Source organism: Psammomys obesus, unplaced genomic scaffold, assembly GCF_907164565.1.
Source record: "Psammomys obesus unplaced genomic scaffold, mPsaObe1.curated_primary_1811, whole genome shotgun sequence".
Lineage (NCBI taxonomy): Eukaryota > Metazoa > Chordata > Mammalia > Rodentia > Muridae > Psammomys > Psammomys obesus.
In genome coordinates this window covers 35,295,681-35,312,157 of record NW_026596034.1, presented here as the reverse complement: position 1 = coordinate 35,312,157, position 16,477 = coordinate 35,295,681, and the positions used below count along the sequence as shown (strand labels likewise).

The window sequence follows — 16,477 nt, the reverse complement described above, 5'->3', positions numbered from 1 at the left end:
TTCCCATCTCTCTTTTCCCTCCTGCAATCCAGATTGTGAGTGGAGTGTAACCTGAGGAGGGGGGTGGCCAAGAGGCAGCCAAGGAAGGAGTCCCTTGCGTGAAAGGTGAGCCATGCTACTCAGAGCTCCCTGGTGGCTGGGGAGCCCGGAGACGGATGGGACCAGCTGGGGAAAGCCTAGGCGCCAAGGCGGCCGAGTGGGAGGAGCCGTCCCCACCCCGAGGCCCCATCTGGGCTGTCTGCCACCCAACCTCAGGACAGGCCTCCCAGGGAGACGCTGACCCTACGGAGCGAGTACTGGGCTTCCACCTGCATTCGGATGGTTCTAAGATCTCCCCCGCTCAGCACCTCGCAGTACGCATGCGCAATCGCTCCTCTGCTCATTTCTTCAAACGTGCTTCTGTTATAGCACGGTGGTCACCTCCAGGCCCTGGGAACTGTAGGGACAGGGCAGCAGACCATGACAGCAGACATCCCTGCCCTCTGGGCAGGAGGGGAAACAACGGCCCCTACACGTGGACTGGCAGCGGAACACAGAGCCTTGGCTACAGTCAGGGCTCAGGCTCTGGGGCCGCTCAGGGAAGCCGTGCCAGGGTGACTCCTCTGCCTGCCCGAGGGACGCGGCGAATGCTTCTCGACAGAGGGCGGGAAAGCATTAAGGGCCCACTGTGGGCAAAGCGCTCAGCATGCGTCCTGGCGTACAGCAGGCGTTCAGTCCCTTCCACATCACACAGCGCCAACAGTTCCCTCTCAGTAAAGCCTTCATGTGTGATACGGATGCGATTAAAAACACATTTGGAGTCTGGGTCACGGCTCGGTGGGCAGAGTGCTCACCTGGCAGGCGCAGAGCCCTGGGTTGGGCATGGTGGCAAACGCCTGCCATCCCAGGTCCCAGGTGGTGGCTACGGGAGGATCAAGCGTTCAAGGTTACCCTTGGCTACGCAGACGGTTTGAAAACAGCCTCGGCACACAGAACCTGCCCTCCCCCTAGTTTTATTTTTAAATTTGTGGCTGGCTGGACCCACAGCTTGTCAAGTCTGCAGAAACAGTGAAGGGGCTGGGAGACAGATCAACAGGTACTTCCTGCTAAAGCAGGAGGACCTGAGCACGGAGGATTCCCAGCATGCCTTCCTTTGGCCTCTATTTGCACATGCACCCAGATACACAGCATACAAACATATATGGAGCTACAGACCTCGCAACCTGATACCCGGGTACCATACCAAGCCCTCAGTCCTGGGGCGCTTCTGCACTCTGACAACTAGTTACCAGCCTGCTGTCCAGGCACCATCCTCCAAATGGCTGCCCCAGACAGGACTTGGCTCTGGAGCAAGCGGAATAGGGCCAGGCTGCTGGACTGGTATGGTGGCCTGACTGCGGCCCTGGTCTTAGGTCCAAGGAGTCATAAAGCCTAGTATGGTGAATTGCTCCCCTAGTGGACAAGCCTCTCTGGCCAGTGGGGAAGAGGCCCAGCTGGCCACCGGGCACTTTTTGTTCAAAGGACAAGCTTGTGTAAAGCCTCTGGATGGTGAATGTCCCTGTGCAGCCAGGCCTGAGGGAGGTCACTCTTTGTTCCCTCTGATACAGGTGGCTTGGATGGTGGCTGCTGGCCTTCGCAGCCGTCACCTGAGTCAGCAGAGCTGACTTGGGCACTGTCCCACTTTCTCTGCCCAAGCTGGCTGGTTCCAGAGAAACCAAAGTTGCCACCATGCAGTGTCTTGCGCAGAGCGGCGGCTGTACCCAGGCCTTTCTGAGTGCCTGTTCATTTCTCTGAGGGAAGACAGGCATCTGACCAGTCCCCATTTCACAGATGGAGAGACTGAGGCCCAGAGACAGTGCTGGCCAGTCTCCATTTGTGAGGAAATACGGCTGGAATTTAAATTTTCTATTACGTTTATTTATTGTACGTGTGGCTGACAGCATCCCCACCACAGAGGATAACTTGTGGGAGTTGGTTCTCTCCTCCCAGAACAGAACAAGGTCATCATGCATGGCTACAAGCACCTTTGCCCACGGGGCCATCTCATCAGCTCTAGAGCTGGGGTTAGAACCAAGCGGTTTGGCTGTGGGGTCCTCACAGTGGGAGGGTGGCTAGTCAGGATCCAGACTAAAGCCACCAGCCATTCCAAGCTAGGCAGGTGGGAAGTGAGCGCCAGGACAGACTGGGGAGGGGAGGCTGCCATGTGTTCCGTGGCCCTTGGCCTCAGGGATACCCGCCCCCTATCCCCCAGCTGTGGTGAAAGCTGACAGTCATCGCCAGCTTTCAGACACTCTGGGTAGGGGATTTCTCTCCTGGTTCTGGGACTCACAGAGGGTGTCAGTTTGTGTGGTACCAAGTGGGGTCCCTGTTTGTCCCACGGCCGGGAGTGATGGAACCCCAGGCTTCTATGTGTCAGGCAAAGAGTTCTACCTCTGAGCCACAGGCCGGCCACAAGACCATGTTTATAAGTTGCACAGAGCCTATCATCTTATACTTAAAGGTAAGAGGGTCAGGGGTTCAAGGTCATCCTTAGCTACATAGTGAGTCCGAGATCAGCCTGTCATACCTGAGACCCTGTCTCAAAAATAAACCAACCCCCCCGCCACCTGCCAGCAGGGGAGAGCCACGAGGCCAACCCAAGGAAGACGCTGTGAGCCCACCCAGTAGGGCCTCCTGTGTGGGGAGCGCTGTATGTTCCACCTCTTTCTTGCCTGGCTCCTGGCTGTGGAGAAATGCCCCAACACTTGGCAGTGTGTATAGATGGCTCTGGCCCTCTGCTGGCTGGGGGCAGTCCTGTGATCTCATCCTGAGAAAGTGGTCCCCAGAATATCATCAGGGAGTTGCCATGGAGACCTTCCCCCTTTATGAGCCCCCGGAGAAGAACTGTGTGATGTTTGCTTGTCGGCCAGGCTCTCCTGTGCTCCCAGACAGACTGTTCTCTGAGTGGACACAGTGCCGTGCGCCCGCTGCTCTCTCGCTGACGTGGCCCAAGTGCCTGGTGATGGCTGTGCACACAGTAGGCATTTAGTTTACACGCCAGCGAGAGATCACATCCGAACAAATGGCCTAGGATGGACCAGTACTCAGCCTTTAAGAAATGCCCCCAGGCCTACACACCACTTGCCCTGTTATTTAAACGCTTCTTAATGAGGACGTGACCGTGACATCAAGGTGAGCTCCCGGAGGACAGGAGGTCACTCGGCAGGCATGGTACGCAGACATTAGGAAACCGTAGATCACCAAAAGGATGGTGGTGGGCGAGGTGACCAATCACGGTCCACACCTCCAGGGCCAGCTGCCACACCATGGCTGTGGACTCCAGAGCCTCACACAACTGCCCGGGGGGAGGGGGGCAGTGACTGTCCAAGCCGCACGACACACCCGAGGCCAAGGCCTAACTCTGGCCCTGGAGAACATGGCCACTGCCAGATGGTCTCCGGGCTCCTTTCTCGGGTGGGGAGGACCAGGATGCATGCACTTGCCTTCCCGAGATGCAAGCTGGGCCTCATGGTATGTGCACCTGTCCCACACGGCTCAGGAAGATGTTCATCTGTAGGGGGAGAAGAAAGAGACAGACAGAGACAGAAACAGAGAGAGAGACAGGAGAAACAGGAAGAGACAGAAACAGAGAGAGACAGGAGAGACAGGGAGAGACAGACACAGAGAGACAGACAAGAAAAGGACAGACTGCAGAGACCCAGACAAGAACAGAGAGCATGCGCCCTCCAGTGGCCACCCTGGGCTGCGGGCTGGTGACTGGAGATGCAAAATTCCCCCGGCGGCCACCAGATGTCTTTGTTCTGTGTAGCCCAAGGCAGTTTTCATTTTTCAAAATTCAGAAGGCTCTCAAGGCTTCCAAGAGAGCCAAGGAACGAGACCTCACAGACTCTGTTCTCCACACCTATGTCACACCCGTGTCTCTAGCCTCCTGTGTCCCCGAAGCAGCCCCTCCACCCCAAGCAGGAGGGCCTGAGTGCGGTCTCTGTCGCCCTCTGGTGGCCACATGCTATAGTACAGGGCAGACAGGGGTGAAGCTGTTTTACTGCTGGGGTCCTTGACACAGAAACAGACTGATGCAGAGAGGTACTAGCCCATGGGCTCTCAGGGGCAGGGTTCATCCATTCCTGCATCCTAGGAGCTGGCCATATCCTTGGGGCATTGACACCCCTCCTCACCCACAGACAGAGCCACGAGCTGTCAATGAATGGGCCCAGGGGCACAGGAAGTGGACAGGTGCCTCAAGTGGGTGCTTCCTCGGCGGATTGGAACAGGAGCCTCCAAATGAGTCCCACCTCTCATGCCGGGGTGACGCATCTGCTTATCCGATCTGCAGAGACCCCGTTTCCAATAAGGCTATGTTCTGAGGCCTACGGTGGACATGTATTTTGGGGAGACGCTTTTCAACCAGCAAGCACCCCAGAGTGGAAGGAGTAGAACAGGGCTAGGGATTGTGTGGGTCACGAGGCACAAAGCACCCCATTTGACACCATCTAGAGAGAAACCCACAGGACTGGCACAGCCCCTGTGGGGCAAGGGCCATGGCTGCCCCAAACAGAAGACACCGTACTGCAAAGAGCACAGAGATTTGTCTGTGTGTTATCTGGGGGACCTATGCCCGCTCCCCAGAAGGACAGCATAACACAGCTGCCACCGACATCAGCACACAGGCGCGCTCCTGGGGCCAGCTGTCCAGGGGAGCCAGCTCCCACCAAACCTCTCCATCCCAGGGCCAGGGGCACCATCTTCCTTATTAGATAATCATCTAGAAGTCTAGAGGGGTCAGCGGTTTGCTTCAGGCCATGCAACAGGGCTGAAGTGCAGGATTTGAACCTGGTGCAGCTGACCTTAAAATGTCTGCTTTAGTAAGTGTTTAGGGCCCAGCGTGACAGTTCTCCTCTCCCCCCACACCCCATCTCGGCACCCCTCCCCTCCCATGAGCTGTCAACATCCTGCCTTGTTTTCCCTGCCTCCGCCAGCAGGCCTGGGTATGACTCTGCTTTGTAGCTTTGGTGAAATGCCAGCCTGTGACCCGTAGATCTCTCACCATGAGTAAAATACACCCGGGTCAGTGGGGTTTTAGTGTTCCCATGCTGGGGTCACCTTTCCCAACTCTAACAGTGAGAGTCGCATACTCAGGGAGTCCAAGGCCTGCTTGATCTGCTAAGGGCTGCTCCGAGCTGCTGCCCTTCCATCCGCAAGCAAGTCTTCCGCCCTCCTCGTGGCCCCCTCTTTACTTCACCTCGCTCTCACAGTGACACTGGCTCCTAGGCCCCGCCCACCTGGCCTTCTGCCTTGGGATTCACATATGCACCAGGGCCCTGGGCGAAGTCCCAGGCAAGCTGCCTTCAGGGATTTACCTTTCCCCTCCTTTGAACCCCATATTCAGGCGCTTTGAACCCCATATTCAAAAGTATGTGGAGTCCGCCTGTCTCCCTTCCCATGTCAGAGTGCAGTTAAGCCCTAAAGCAAGGCTGGCCCTCCTCAACCGCTGCAGGGAGGCCCTGGTTGCCCGGCAACCAGCTGGGCTCCTCCCAGGGTTTGCCTGGGATGGCCTGTTGCCTGGCAACCAGGCAGCCGAGTCCCTCGAGCCCAGCCAGACCACACAGCTGGGCCCAGCCGTGGCTGGCTTCTCTCTGCCTAGGGGATCCCTGAGGCCCTGTCCTTATTCCCCAAGATCAAGGCAGCAGGTGCCTCTGTCCACAATGAATGTCGTCCTCTCCAGGTGAGCAGCCCGCGCTGCCGGTGGGAGTCTCACGTTCGAATGCATCTGGGAGGAGGGCAGGTGAGCTCCCTGCCGGTAGACGGTGGACGGAGGATAGGGCTTGGACCACAGAGCTTCCCAGAATCCAATCTGTCTGCCACTCACTCACTGGTCTGTCCTCTGCTTTCTGCATGTACCTCCTGGAAACCCCTCCAACAACTCAGGCCCCAGACCCTGTTGCCCTCGGGGAGCACTGACCGCTGCTCCACCTAATGCCCCAGGCTCACTGTCACCTGCCCTCCCTGATTGGCTTTGAGACTCCATGTGGCCCAGACTTCCGGTGCCCTGGATGTGCCCAGTGTGCTTCTTAAAAGCCGGCTGCCAGCCTCATTCCCTGATTCCCAGAGCCTGGGACCCGAATGTCCAACTGTGTCTGAGTGGTGCAGTTCTGGGGTCTGGGCAGCTTTTTTTGCCTCAGTTTACTTGATTTTAAGATGACAACAGCAAGCCAGGTGGTGATGACACATGACTTTAATCCCAGCAGAGGTAGGTGGTATCTGGGCTCAAGGCCAGGCTGGTCTACAGAGTGAGTTCCAGTACACACACACACACACACACACACACACACACACACACACACAATGGCAATGGCAACATTTTCTAGGGAAGTGTGAACAGAACATTTGCAAACTACAAAGCTGAGGAGGGGTGAGATGCTTCCCACAGGTCCCTCTGGGGGACACTGCTAGAGGGGCTTGGGTTCTAGAGAGGAAGAGCATCGAGGGACAGGGACAACCTGGGGCTGAGGGGGTGAATGTGGCGGGGTGCCTAAGGAGGCAGATGCTGTAGCAGGTTCCTGTACTCTTAAGACTGGGCCATGTGTCATCACTGAACACTAGTTGTGGGCAGGTTGCAGGGTGGGGGTGGGGCAGACAAGGAAGGGTCATGGGGATGTGTGGCATGATTCCTGGCAGTGTGTCAGGGAGGGCAGGAGAGTGTGAGGGATGGTGGTCAGGGGGCTTCAAGGTGCTCTGTGGAGGAGCCCAGGGCCAGCGGGGAGGAAGGAGAGACCAACTAGAGGAGTAAGGGTGGGCGAGGGCACTCCGCAGCGAGCTTGGTGGGGACATATGGTGCCATGCAGCACCCAGGGGGGGGCATCAAAGCTGTCCACAGCAATACGTCCCTGTTGGAGCATCCCTGGTACCCAGGGGACTGCAAGAAACAAGAGGCCGAGAAAGAGAGAGGGCCCGCAAAAACAGTCCTCCTAACAATTAAGTATGATATTAATTATGTATTTGTGTGTCTTTGACATGTTTGTGGCTGGCTGTGTGTGCCTGTGCACGCTTGTGTACAGACCAGAGAAGGATATTGGGTATCCTGCTCTATTGTTCTCTGTCTTATTTCCTGAGACAGGTTCTTTCATAGAACCGGGAGCTAGGCTGGCAGCCAGCAAATCAGGCATCCTCTGGTCTCTGTGCCCCAGAATGATGGCACACAGGGACAGTTAGGACCACTCCTGACCTCCCCCCCCTTTTTTTTTTTTAAATTTGGGAGCCTGTGTCTGTGTGTGTGTGTTTTGTTTTGTTTTTGAAACAGAGTTTCTTTATGTAGTCCTGTCTGTCCTGGAACTCTGTGTAGATCAGGCTGGCCTCAAACTCACATAGATCTGCCTGTCCCTGCCTTCCCCCCCCCCGCCCCAGTGCTAGAATTAAAGTCATGCATGACCACACCAGCTCATATTTTTATACGTTTAGTTATGTATGTGTGTATACAGGTGTGGATTTGTGCATGGGAGTACAGGTGCCCAGAGAGCCCTGCAGAGGGCACCAGATCCCCTGGAGCTGCAGTTAACAGGTGGTTGTGAGCCTGAGAACTGAATCTGGGTTTTTCTACAACAGCAATCGACATGCTTAACCACTAAGCCATCTCTTCAGCTCCCTCCCCCACCCCATATTTAACATAGGTCATGGGGATCTGTGTAAATACACTTTTTTTTGGGGGGGGGTAGTGTTTCGAGACAGGGTTTCTCTGTGTAGCAAGAGCCCTGGCTGCCCTGAACTCACTTTGTAGGCCAGTAGAGATCTGCCTGCCTCTGCCTTCTGGCTGTGGCAATAGGGATCTGAACTCGGGACTTCATGCTTGTGGGGTGGGGATATTTTCCCCTACTGAGCTGTTTTCCAGGCCTTCAAACTATCTCTGTCAGCCTCAAATAGATTCCCAAAGGGTTATTCATTTAACCCAAAAGCTTCTAAGAAGGGAGAAAGCGTGGATAGCGTGTGGAGGACCCGTGGGAGTGGAGGGGCTGGAGAAGAAGCCTCTGCAGCTGGTACAGTGGGGTACACCAGTTCATAGAGTGCCGCAGCCCTTCACAGGCCCCAGGGACTGAGGCTTCGTTTGGACAAAGGCCCTACCTGATCCATTCACTTTTGCCCAGCCATGGGGCACAGGCAGGTGTTAAGGTTTTGTTTATATAGAACTATATTTGTTTCTCAGTTTCTCCTTTAGCCCAGCTATCACACAAATAATTGAGACTCTTATTTTAACAAGCTTCACAGCACAAGAACTGAGCAGTTATTAATATATTTTTTAACCCTCTACACTCTTCTGGTTTCCTCCCAGCGTACATCCCAGAGATACTCACACTTTGTAGCTTTCCTGCCAGCTCCTCTCCTGATGTCATCCTGGACCTCTGCTGGTCTCTCAGTCTCCTACTTCCTCTTCTAAGTCCTCCTCCCCTGGCTGTCAGGAAGTCCAGCCCTATTCTCTCCCCTGCTCAGAGATTGGCTGTAAGCTGCTTTATTGGCATATCAGGGAACAATTGGGGAGTGGTGTTTACACAGCATTGAGACAGGAGATTCTCAGAACAAGGACTGCAGCTAGATATGGGAGCGGGGAGTACAGAAATCAGCATTTGAATTACACAATAACCTTATGCCTACAGGCTGGTCTTGTCCTCTGCCTCAATGGGCCTAAGATTCCACTCAGAACTGTCCAGGGACCAGGTGCTTAGATGGTGCCTGCCACATTAGAGAGGTGGGTATGGTGGTTCCAGTGACCCTGATCTTGTCTGCACTTGCTGTCACCGCCCTTATGCCCTTATCCAGAGACAGCCAGGTAAGGGCTATGGAGAACACGGTGACCAATGCTGAGAGGTATTTCGGTCAGTTCTGCTCACTGCTGGCCTCGTACACGCGTAAGACGGCCCGGCTCCGTGACAAGGCTGACCAGCTGGTGAAGCAGCTGATCGACTTTGCCAACACTGAGAACCCCGAGCTTCGGGCTACCATGCGCGGCTTCGCCGAGGACCTGGCTAAAGTGCAGGATTACCGTCAGGCTGAGGTGAGCATGGCGGCCTGGGGCGGAGTGAGAGCTGGAACATTCCCTCCCATCACGGTCACACTGGTGACAGGGTAGAGAGCTAGAAGGCTTCACTATGTTGGTTGAGGACCACTCCAGGCAAGGGGACCTGGAAGGCTACTGAGGGCCCCATGAGGGACAGTTCTGAGTGTAGGGGAGAGGATGAAGGAGACAGCGATGGAGTGATGTCTTTTCAAAAACACCTGTGTGACTGGCAGAGACGAGTACTTGGTTCTACTGTGGCCGAGCATTACAGAGGGGGAGCACGAGGCACAGGTTGTGTAACAGACAGCTCCTGCTACAGCCACATATAGCCAGGCAGGTGCAAGCTCTTGGGACAGGGTGACTGTCCCTGAAAGAGGTTACTGTGCTTCTCCCATTGTGCATGGAGAGATGTCACGTGCTCACTGCCTATGCCCACTGTCCTTCTGGGGGAACAAGGTCACTCTGAAGCATTATCTGCCTAGAACTCAAGGCCAGTCTCCTGTCTCAGCCTCCTGTGTGCCAAGATCACAGGTGTGAGGTAACCTTCCCTGCTCTAACTAGAGGGAAAATTGAAGCTTCTGGCTCCATGCTAAGCAGCTGAGGGCATCCCCACCTGGTTTCAGGGTCTGGCTTCTGCCTTTCAAGCTGAGAGCTGGCACTGAGCCTAAGAAAGAGCTCATGCAGCCACCATGAAGGATGTTCTGTTCTTAAAAGGTTTAGGACATCAAAGGGACAGAGAAAGGAATTGCAACAGAGTTTTCTGAAAGTAGGGAAAGGGTGGGACTGTCCTTTCCATGGCCCTGTCCTCTCCTAACACGGCCCCTCTCAAGGGTCAGGGATACTGGCAAGGAGTGGCCTGATGGGTTCCTGTCAGTTCTTTGAGAAGGCCAATTCCCAAGATGCTAGGAGCCATGACAGGAGAGACCTTTTTGGCTGCCTTGCCTAGACACCGGCCTCCCAGGTTTCCTCTATCCAGCCCAGGACTCCTTTGCAGCTGGTGCAGCCCCCAAACCCAGAACAGCATCTTACGATCCTCCGGGGTGCTGTGTGTGTGTGTGTGTGTGTGTGTGTGTGTGTGTGTGTGTGTTTAGCTTGTCATGGTTGAGATCAAATACCTCACCCCTAAGGAGGAGAGGGTTGACTCTGGTTCACGTGGCGGGGAAGTCATGCCGGCTAGTGTGAGGCAAGCTGGTCACTTTGCCCTTGCAGTCAGTGATGAAGGTGGGTGCTCAGCTCACCTGCCTTTTCTTCAGTCCCAGACTCCAGCCCGGGGAATGGAGCCACCCACTGTTATAGGATGGGCCTTCCCATCTCAGTTAACCCAACCCAGAAACTGCCCCCACGGATGTGGGCAGTTTGCCCTCTGGGTAATTCTAGGTCCCGTCAAGTTGACAATCAATGTCAACCACATGGGCGAGAGGGGGCCCTTGCCCTTTCTCTCTCCTTCCTGAGCTGTCAGCTGCTAAGGGAACCAGGAATCTGAAGCCTGGGAGGTGCCGGAGGTCTGAGGGTCTTGCAGCTCTCCCTGTGCCCGCTCACTGGCCTGCCAGTACCAGAGATCAGGGAGAGCAATCAGCTGGGACTCCAACACCAGTCTTCGCTTTCTGCAACCTCCATTACTTTTCCAAGCAGCTGGACACCTCGAGGCAGTCTGGGGCCCCAAACTGCATTAGACCCAGGAGAGAGAAGGAGGGTCTGAAGTCCTCTCTCTGCCGTGCTGGGTCTCTCCCCATAAACTGTCCCCAGAACATGCCACCCTCCCTAGTGGTACCCCTAAGTTCTGTACTCGGTGGTATCCCCTTAGACTCTGTGCACATCCCACTGAGATGCCCTGGGGTGCAGGCACTGTCCTAGGGCACAGATGGGGACGCCAGCTTAGAGGACTGAGTACATGACTAGAGCCCCTCGAAGGCAGAGCCAGGTGTTTGCCAGGCCTGGGGCTTGCTGTTCCAGGTGTGGGCCCTGCGAGTGCCCTCTGGAGGTGCAAGTGCCTGCCCCTCATGAAAGCTGACGTCTCTGTTTTTCTCATGCTGCCACATGTGCCCTGAAGGTTGAGAGGCTGGAGGCCAAGGTCATCAGCCCCCTGAAGCTCTATGGTGCCCAGATAAAGCAGACCCGGGTGAGCTGGGCGTGCGGTGTGCAGGGGTGTGGCCTGGCCCCTTGGGATCCCTAGGAAACAGCCCTCTTTTTTTCTGTATAGGCAGATATCAAGAAATGTAAACGTGTCCAAAATAATGAGATCAAACAACTGGAAAAGCTGGAGAAATTGAGGCAGAAGTCACCCTCAGATAGACAGATGATTGTATCCTTCCTGCTAGGCTGAAGTGAGTGTGTGAAGGGCTTTGGGATCTGGACCCACCGGGCAGGGGTTGCCAAGGGGTACCACCCGCAGGCCACCTGGCTTCACCTGAATCCTTAACAGTCCTCCTCAGTCTCAGGTGAGTGTCATGTGTCGAATTTTCACCTGGGGCAGGCGGCACCGCACCATCTTAGACAGGTAAAAAGAAAAGGCCTCATGGAATGGCAGGTGAGATTTACTGGGTGAGGCTGGCACACACAGGGCATGGCGCAGCAGGGTGAGGCAGGGGGAGGGTGGTTGCTAAGGGTCAGGAGATCTGGGCTCTGCCCAGGAAACCACCCAGTCTAGGGGTCACCTACCTTGATCACAGGGTAGCCACTGCCCGCCCCGGCCCTTGCTGCCTAAGCAAGCTCTAGGAAGCTTGGGTATGAATGCCAGTCCCCAAGAGATGGCGGGCACTACCGTCTCTCCTTGCCTCTGAACTAGGTGCCTGTGAGCCCAGCGCAGGACCATGGGGGCTTGTCACCTCTGCCCTGTTTGTCACTAGAAGAGTGGCCTCATTCAGAGGGGCCCTTCATAGACCTAAGTCATAGTTTTGCTTTGACCCCTGCGGACATTTTAGGTTGTCACGTGGGAGGGTGTCACCAGAGCAGACAGTCTCCAGTCTAAGCTGGCTTACAGACACACACACACACACACACACACACACACACACACTGCTCAGAGATTGGGGTCAGAATCCATAACTGTGGGGCCCTTCTGGCCTCATCACGGGTAGGTAAGCAGGCTGCTCCTGTGGGGACATAGGGGATTGACCCCACCCCTTCCAGCATCTAGGCCACATTTCCACTGGGCTCCTCACCCCTGTCCCCTCTCACACCTTCCCTCTGCAGTCACAGCTTCCTCCAGCTCACTCCTGTTTATCAGAGAACTAGGCATCACTGCTTACCTCAGGTCAGGTGAATCAGCAGCCCACGTGCTGCTGCAGCCTATGGTATGCTCTACTGTGTCTGGTGACCTGTGGACAGGGCACAGGGCTTAGGAGGCCTTTGGATCCACCGTTTGCTGGTGTCCATTCTGTAACGTGAGGAACACCACACTGGGAGCAAGGGGATCAGGCATGGCTTTGGGCCTGGAATGAGCACCTCTGAATTCTACCTCAGCCCCTACCAGGGCCCCCATGTCCTGATAGCCCATCTTTTCAGAGCCCAGCTCTCCTCCCCTGTTGGGGAGCCTTCTGGGCACCAGCCCCTGCTCCCTTGTCCCACCATGTTCACAATGGACACAGCTTGTTTAATGTCACAAGCGTCCTTAAATGCCAAACACAGAAGTTCTAGTGAAGGCTTCTTGGGGACTGGGCTTGGCATGGAGCCGGCTTTGTTCTGAAAAGGAGGGAACAGGCCATTCATCTGCCACTGTTCATAGGCAGAATCCGTTACTAAGAATATGGAGGCCCCACAGAATAAAGCTCAGGCCTGCAAGTGTCCACCTTGGAATGATAATTGCTGTTGTTGTTAGCGGTGTTGGGGGTGGGTTTGGGGCTCTCAAGGCCTTGCATGGGCGGAGCATGGGCTCCTCACTCCCTACTGTCCAATTCTCCCAGCTCTGCAAGCAGGTCTCATTACCGTCTCCCAGTCACAGGCAAGGAAATTCAAGCTCAGAGAAGTTAAGTGACTTGTCTGAGGTCACACAGCTAAGAAGCAAGTCTGTCCAAACTGTGATTGCTCTTTTACCATGGTCCAACCTGGCCATTTCTTCAATGACCATGTTAGCAAGAGACCTCAGGAGTCAGGAGAAACTGTCCCAGAGAAGATGGAAGGACTGAGAACAACTGAGGATAGTATGCAGGGGCCAGGACCTCCCTGTGATGCTTTCTGCCTCTTGTGTCCCCGAGGCCAGGCGGAGACCAGTGCACAGAGGGCCTCAGTGGACACTAACCGTTCTACCCACCACCTGGCAGAAACAGTGGATGCCTTCCAGGAACAAAAGCTGAAGGACCTCCGGGTAGGCGGTGGCAGCCTTGTGCATGTATGTAGGCGTATGTAAATGCCTCTCATCTCCGGGATCCATGAGATCAGCTAAACCCAAGACCACCTGGCCTCTAGGCCCTGGGTGGGTATTGGAGAAATATCTGTGGAATGAATGAATGTGCATCTAAGTGAATAAGTCTGGGAACTGGTGCAGGCTGTCTAGATAGCAGGCCTTTCAAAAGGCCACTGTTAGTGTGGGGTGAAAGGGACTTGGCACCCATGGGGTCTTCAAGCCTGTGAGTAGAGGGCTATGCCCGGAAAGCTTTCAAAGGCTTGGGTGTCACGGCATGGCCCTGTGCGGTGCTGCTGCGCTGACCTGTGCTCTCCCACAGAAAATCTTCTCTGACTTCGTGACCATTGAGATGGTATTCCACGCAAAGGCGGTGGAGGTGTATTCCAGCGCTTTCCAGACCCTGGAGAACTATGACATGGGCAGGGACCTGCAGGTGGGTCTCCCCTCCGTGGGCTTGACTGCTCCCTCGGGGATTTCTGTCTGGTTGAGGGCTCGCTACTTCAAACGCTTGGTCCTGGTACCACCCCTGTCGGGCAGTCTTCTTCTGGCCGCCTGGAATGTCACCTGCTCAGCACCACACTACCGTTTGAAGAGGAGAAGCAGGGACAAAAGCCTTCTGTGGTTGGCACTCAGCTCTTAGTGAAAGGCTCTGACTGTCCCCAGCAGCAAGCTCCGCCTGCAGAGCCCGGCCCCAAACCCGCTCCTGTGAGCCAATCACCTGTGCCTTTATCTTGTGGCTTTGGGTCACAATCTGGAACTGGGCTATTTCAAAGGCCTCTTTCTGTGTGTGCAGATGGTAGTGGGAGGTAGCTGTCCTCCGGACACATGCTCTGTGCAAGGGGAAAGGTGCCTTGGGAGGCAGTGAGGGGGGTATGTCTGTGGAACTTGGTGACTGAGCTAGCAGCCCACAGAGCCCACAGCATGGCACCTAGCCCATGGTGGATTGTTCCTACCAGCCAGCAGCCTGAGACATGGGGAACACTAAGGCCTTGGGGGAACCAAGAGGAAGTCACTCTCTGTGCTCCTTTCAGGATGTTACAGGTGACCCACTAAGGGTCAAGAACAGAATGGGAGATGGAAGATCCATCAAAGGGCTTTTACATAAACATTAAGACCACAGGAGGCTACAGAAAAACCCCATGTTCTCCAAAGTTTCATTCATCCCTATGGCCCATGATAGCCTCAGTCATGATCCCCCTGCCTCAGCCTCAGTGCCAGAGCCACAGGTATGTGGCCCAACTCTCAGCTCTATATTGTCTCAGGGGTTGAGAGTGATTTCAAACTGGCTCTTCTCCTGTATGACAGCATTACCTAGTCTTTGGGTCTTAGCTTTTCCAGCTGTTTGATGGGATTAGAGCACCCTTCAGGGGGCTGCTGTAGGATCCGTGAAATATCAAAAAATAGGAAGTGCCCAGAGGTGCCTCACAGCCTCCTATCTTTGCTTCCCACTCCACTCCTGTGCTTTTGAGCTGGATCTAGCCATCCTTATCTTCCCTTGGCAGGACTTCAGAACCAAGATGCGTGGAATTTATGGGCACAGTGAAGCTCGGCCACTCACAGACACCAACCCCTCTTCATCTGTCCTCTGGCCTCTGGCCAGCCAGGTGAGCACTTACATATCATGGGAGTTAATCCAGGGACAATGTGAAGGAAGCATGCATGTGGCTGGCTGGCTGACAGCTGGAGCATCGGAGGTACTGCTGGGGAGGACTCCATATCCGCCTGCATATGCTCACCACCCCAGAGGCATGCCGAGGGGTGTGCACTGGAAGGGTCTGGCATGACAGATCTGGCTTGACATCACCTGGGCCACAGGCAGATCCAGAACTTCTCAGATGGTAGGAACAAGGCACACTCACTAAATGTCATCTGTTGGCTCGGGAAAAGTTTGCTCTCATCAGCCTCAGGTTGCTGCTCAGGGAAATTGGTAGTGTCTATAAGTGGGATGTGGCCAGGACAGGCATGGCCCTAGTGACAGTGAGGGGGGTGAGGACTATGAATACAGGTGGCCACTGTGAGGGGAGAAGACCAGTGCCATTGGTCTTTTTTAAGAGCAATGAAAGAAATTGGGCTTTCTCCAAAATCCCTCTCCCTGGCTTGGTAGTCTTGCCTTCGCTTGGCCTCACCTGCCAAGCGGCTCATGGCCATAGTCACTCCTTATAGTGGTATAGGAGAGACACCTTCCAACTCACTGCCATTCCTGGCTTGGATGTTGTGGCTGTGACTTCTCTTTGTCATTCAGAGTGTTCAGAGCACTGTGGCACAGCAGGGGAAGGATGAGGAGGAGAGTGAGGCTGACTCTGTGGAAGAGATCCCTCTGGAGGACCTCAGGGGACATCAGCAGGGACACCGTGACTAGGAAGAGGATCCCAGTGGCAGGTGGAAAGCCTAGGCTGGCCTGGACCTTGGTGTGTTCTGCTTGTGTCCTTGGGTCAGGGGTCCCTGGGACCTTACTTCCCTTATCGGCACAGTAGGCTGCTCTGCAGACCTGTATTCCCAATATCAATAAAAGATATGTGATTCTCAACTGCAACCTTGCTTTGCCCGTTTCCTGCTTTCATTTGGAGACAGGGGTAGCCATACTTGTGTTAATGCTAAAAGCATGGTGGATTAGCTTCTGGGGTCTTCCCTGTTGAGCACTATCAACTGGGAGGCTAAAGCAACAGACACATGGACCTTCCAGCCTGGAAACTACAAGCCACATCAGCTGTTGGAAGGCACACTCTTCCGAAGGCTGGGAGGAAGGGGCTGCCCAGGCCTCTGTCCAGCCTCTGACAAGGGCAGCCACACTCAGCTCCTGTTCCTGTGTCTATGATTCCTGTCTGCTTTTGATTCTACATGGTGATCTCCCTGTGTGCACCAAGGTCTTTGCCCAAATGTCCCCTACTGTAAGACCAAAGCCTCTCCTGTGGCTGCCTCCCAACTCTTCTGTAAGGACCATCTGCAGGCTTTTCAACCCAGCTCTTAACTCTTCAGTGCATGAACTTGGCAGATGGGCACTGAACTCAGCCATTACACAGACATGACATGATATGTATCTCTATATCTATATCTATCCATCTATCCATCTATCTATCTATCTATCTATCTATCTATCTATCTATCTATCTATC

At 54.8% G+C, this 16,477-nt stretch overlaps 1 protein-coding gene across 2 annotated transcripts; it reads left to right on the top strand.

Moving 5' to 3' along the window:
• Positions 1-5,556: 5,556 nt before the first annotated feature.
• On the top strand, positions 5,557-15,891 carry Cibar2 (CBY1 interacting BAR domain containing 2). Of its 2 annotated transcripts, XM_055620831.1 has the most exons (9): positions 5,557-5,701; positions 8,785-9,019; positions 11,073-11,141; positions 11,223-11,324; position 11,872; positions 13,216-13,325; positions 13,684-13,797; positions 14,867-14,968; positions 15,607-15,891. In XM_055620831.1, the coding sequence occupies exons 1-9, from the start codon at positions 5,682-5,684 to the stop codon at positions 15,721-15,723; spliced, it is 870 nt and encodes a 289-aa protein (XP_055476806.1). In that variant the 5' UTR covers positions 5,557-5,681; the 3' UTR covers positions 15,724-15,891. The 2 variants fall into 2 exon arrangements, with proteins under 2 accessions (XP_055476806.1, XP_055476805.1); XM_055620830.1 differs by lacking the exons at positions 11,073-11,141; positions 11,223-11,324; position 11,872 and having other exon boundaries at positions 13,221-13,325.
• The last annotated feature ends 586 nt before the right edge of the window (positions 15,892-16,477 follow it).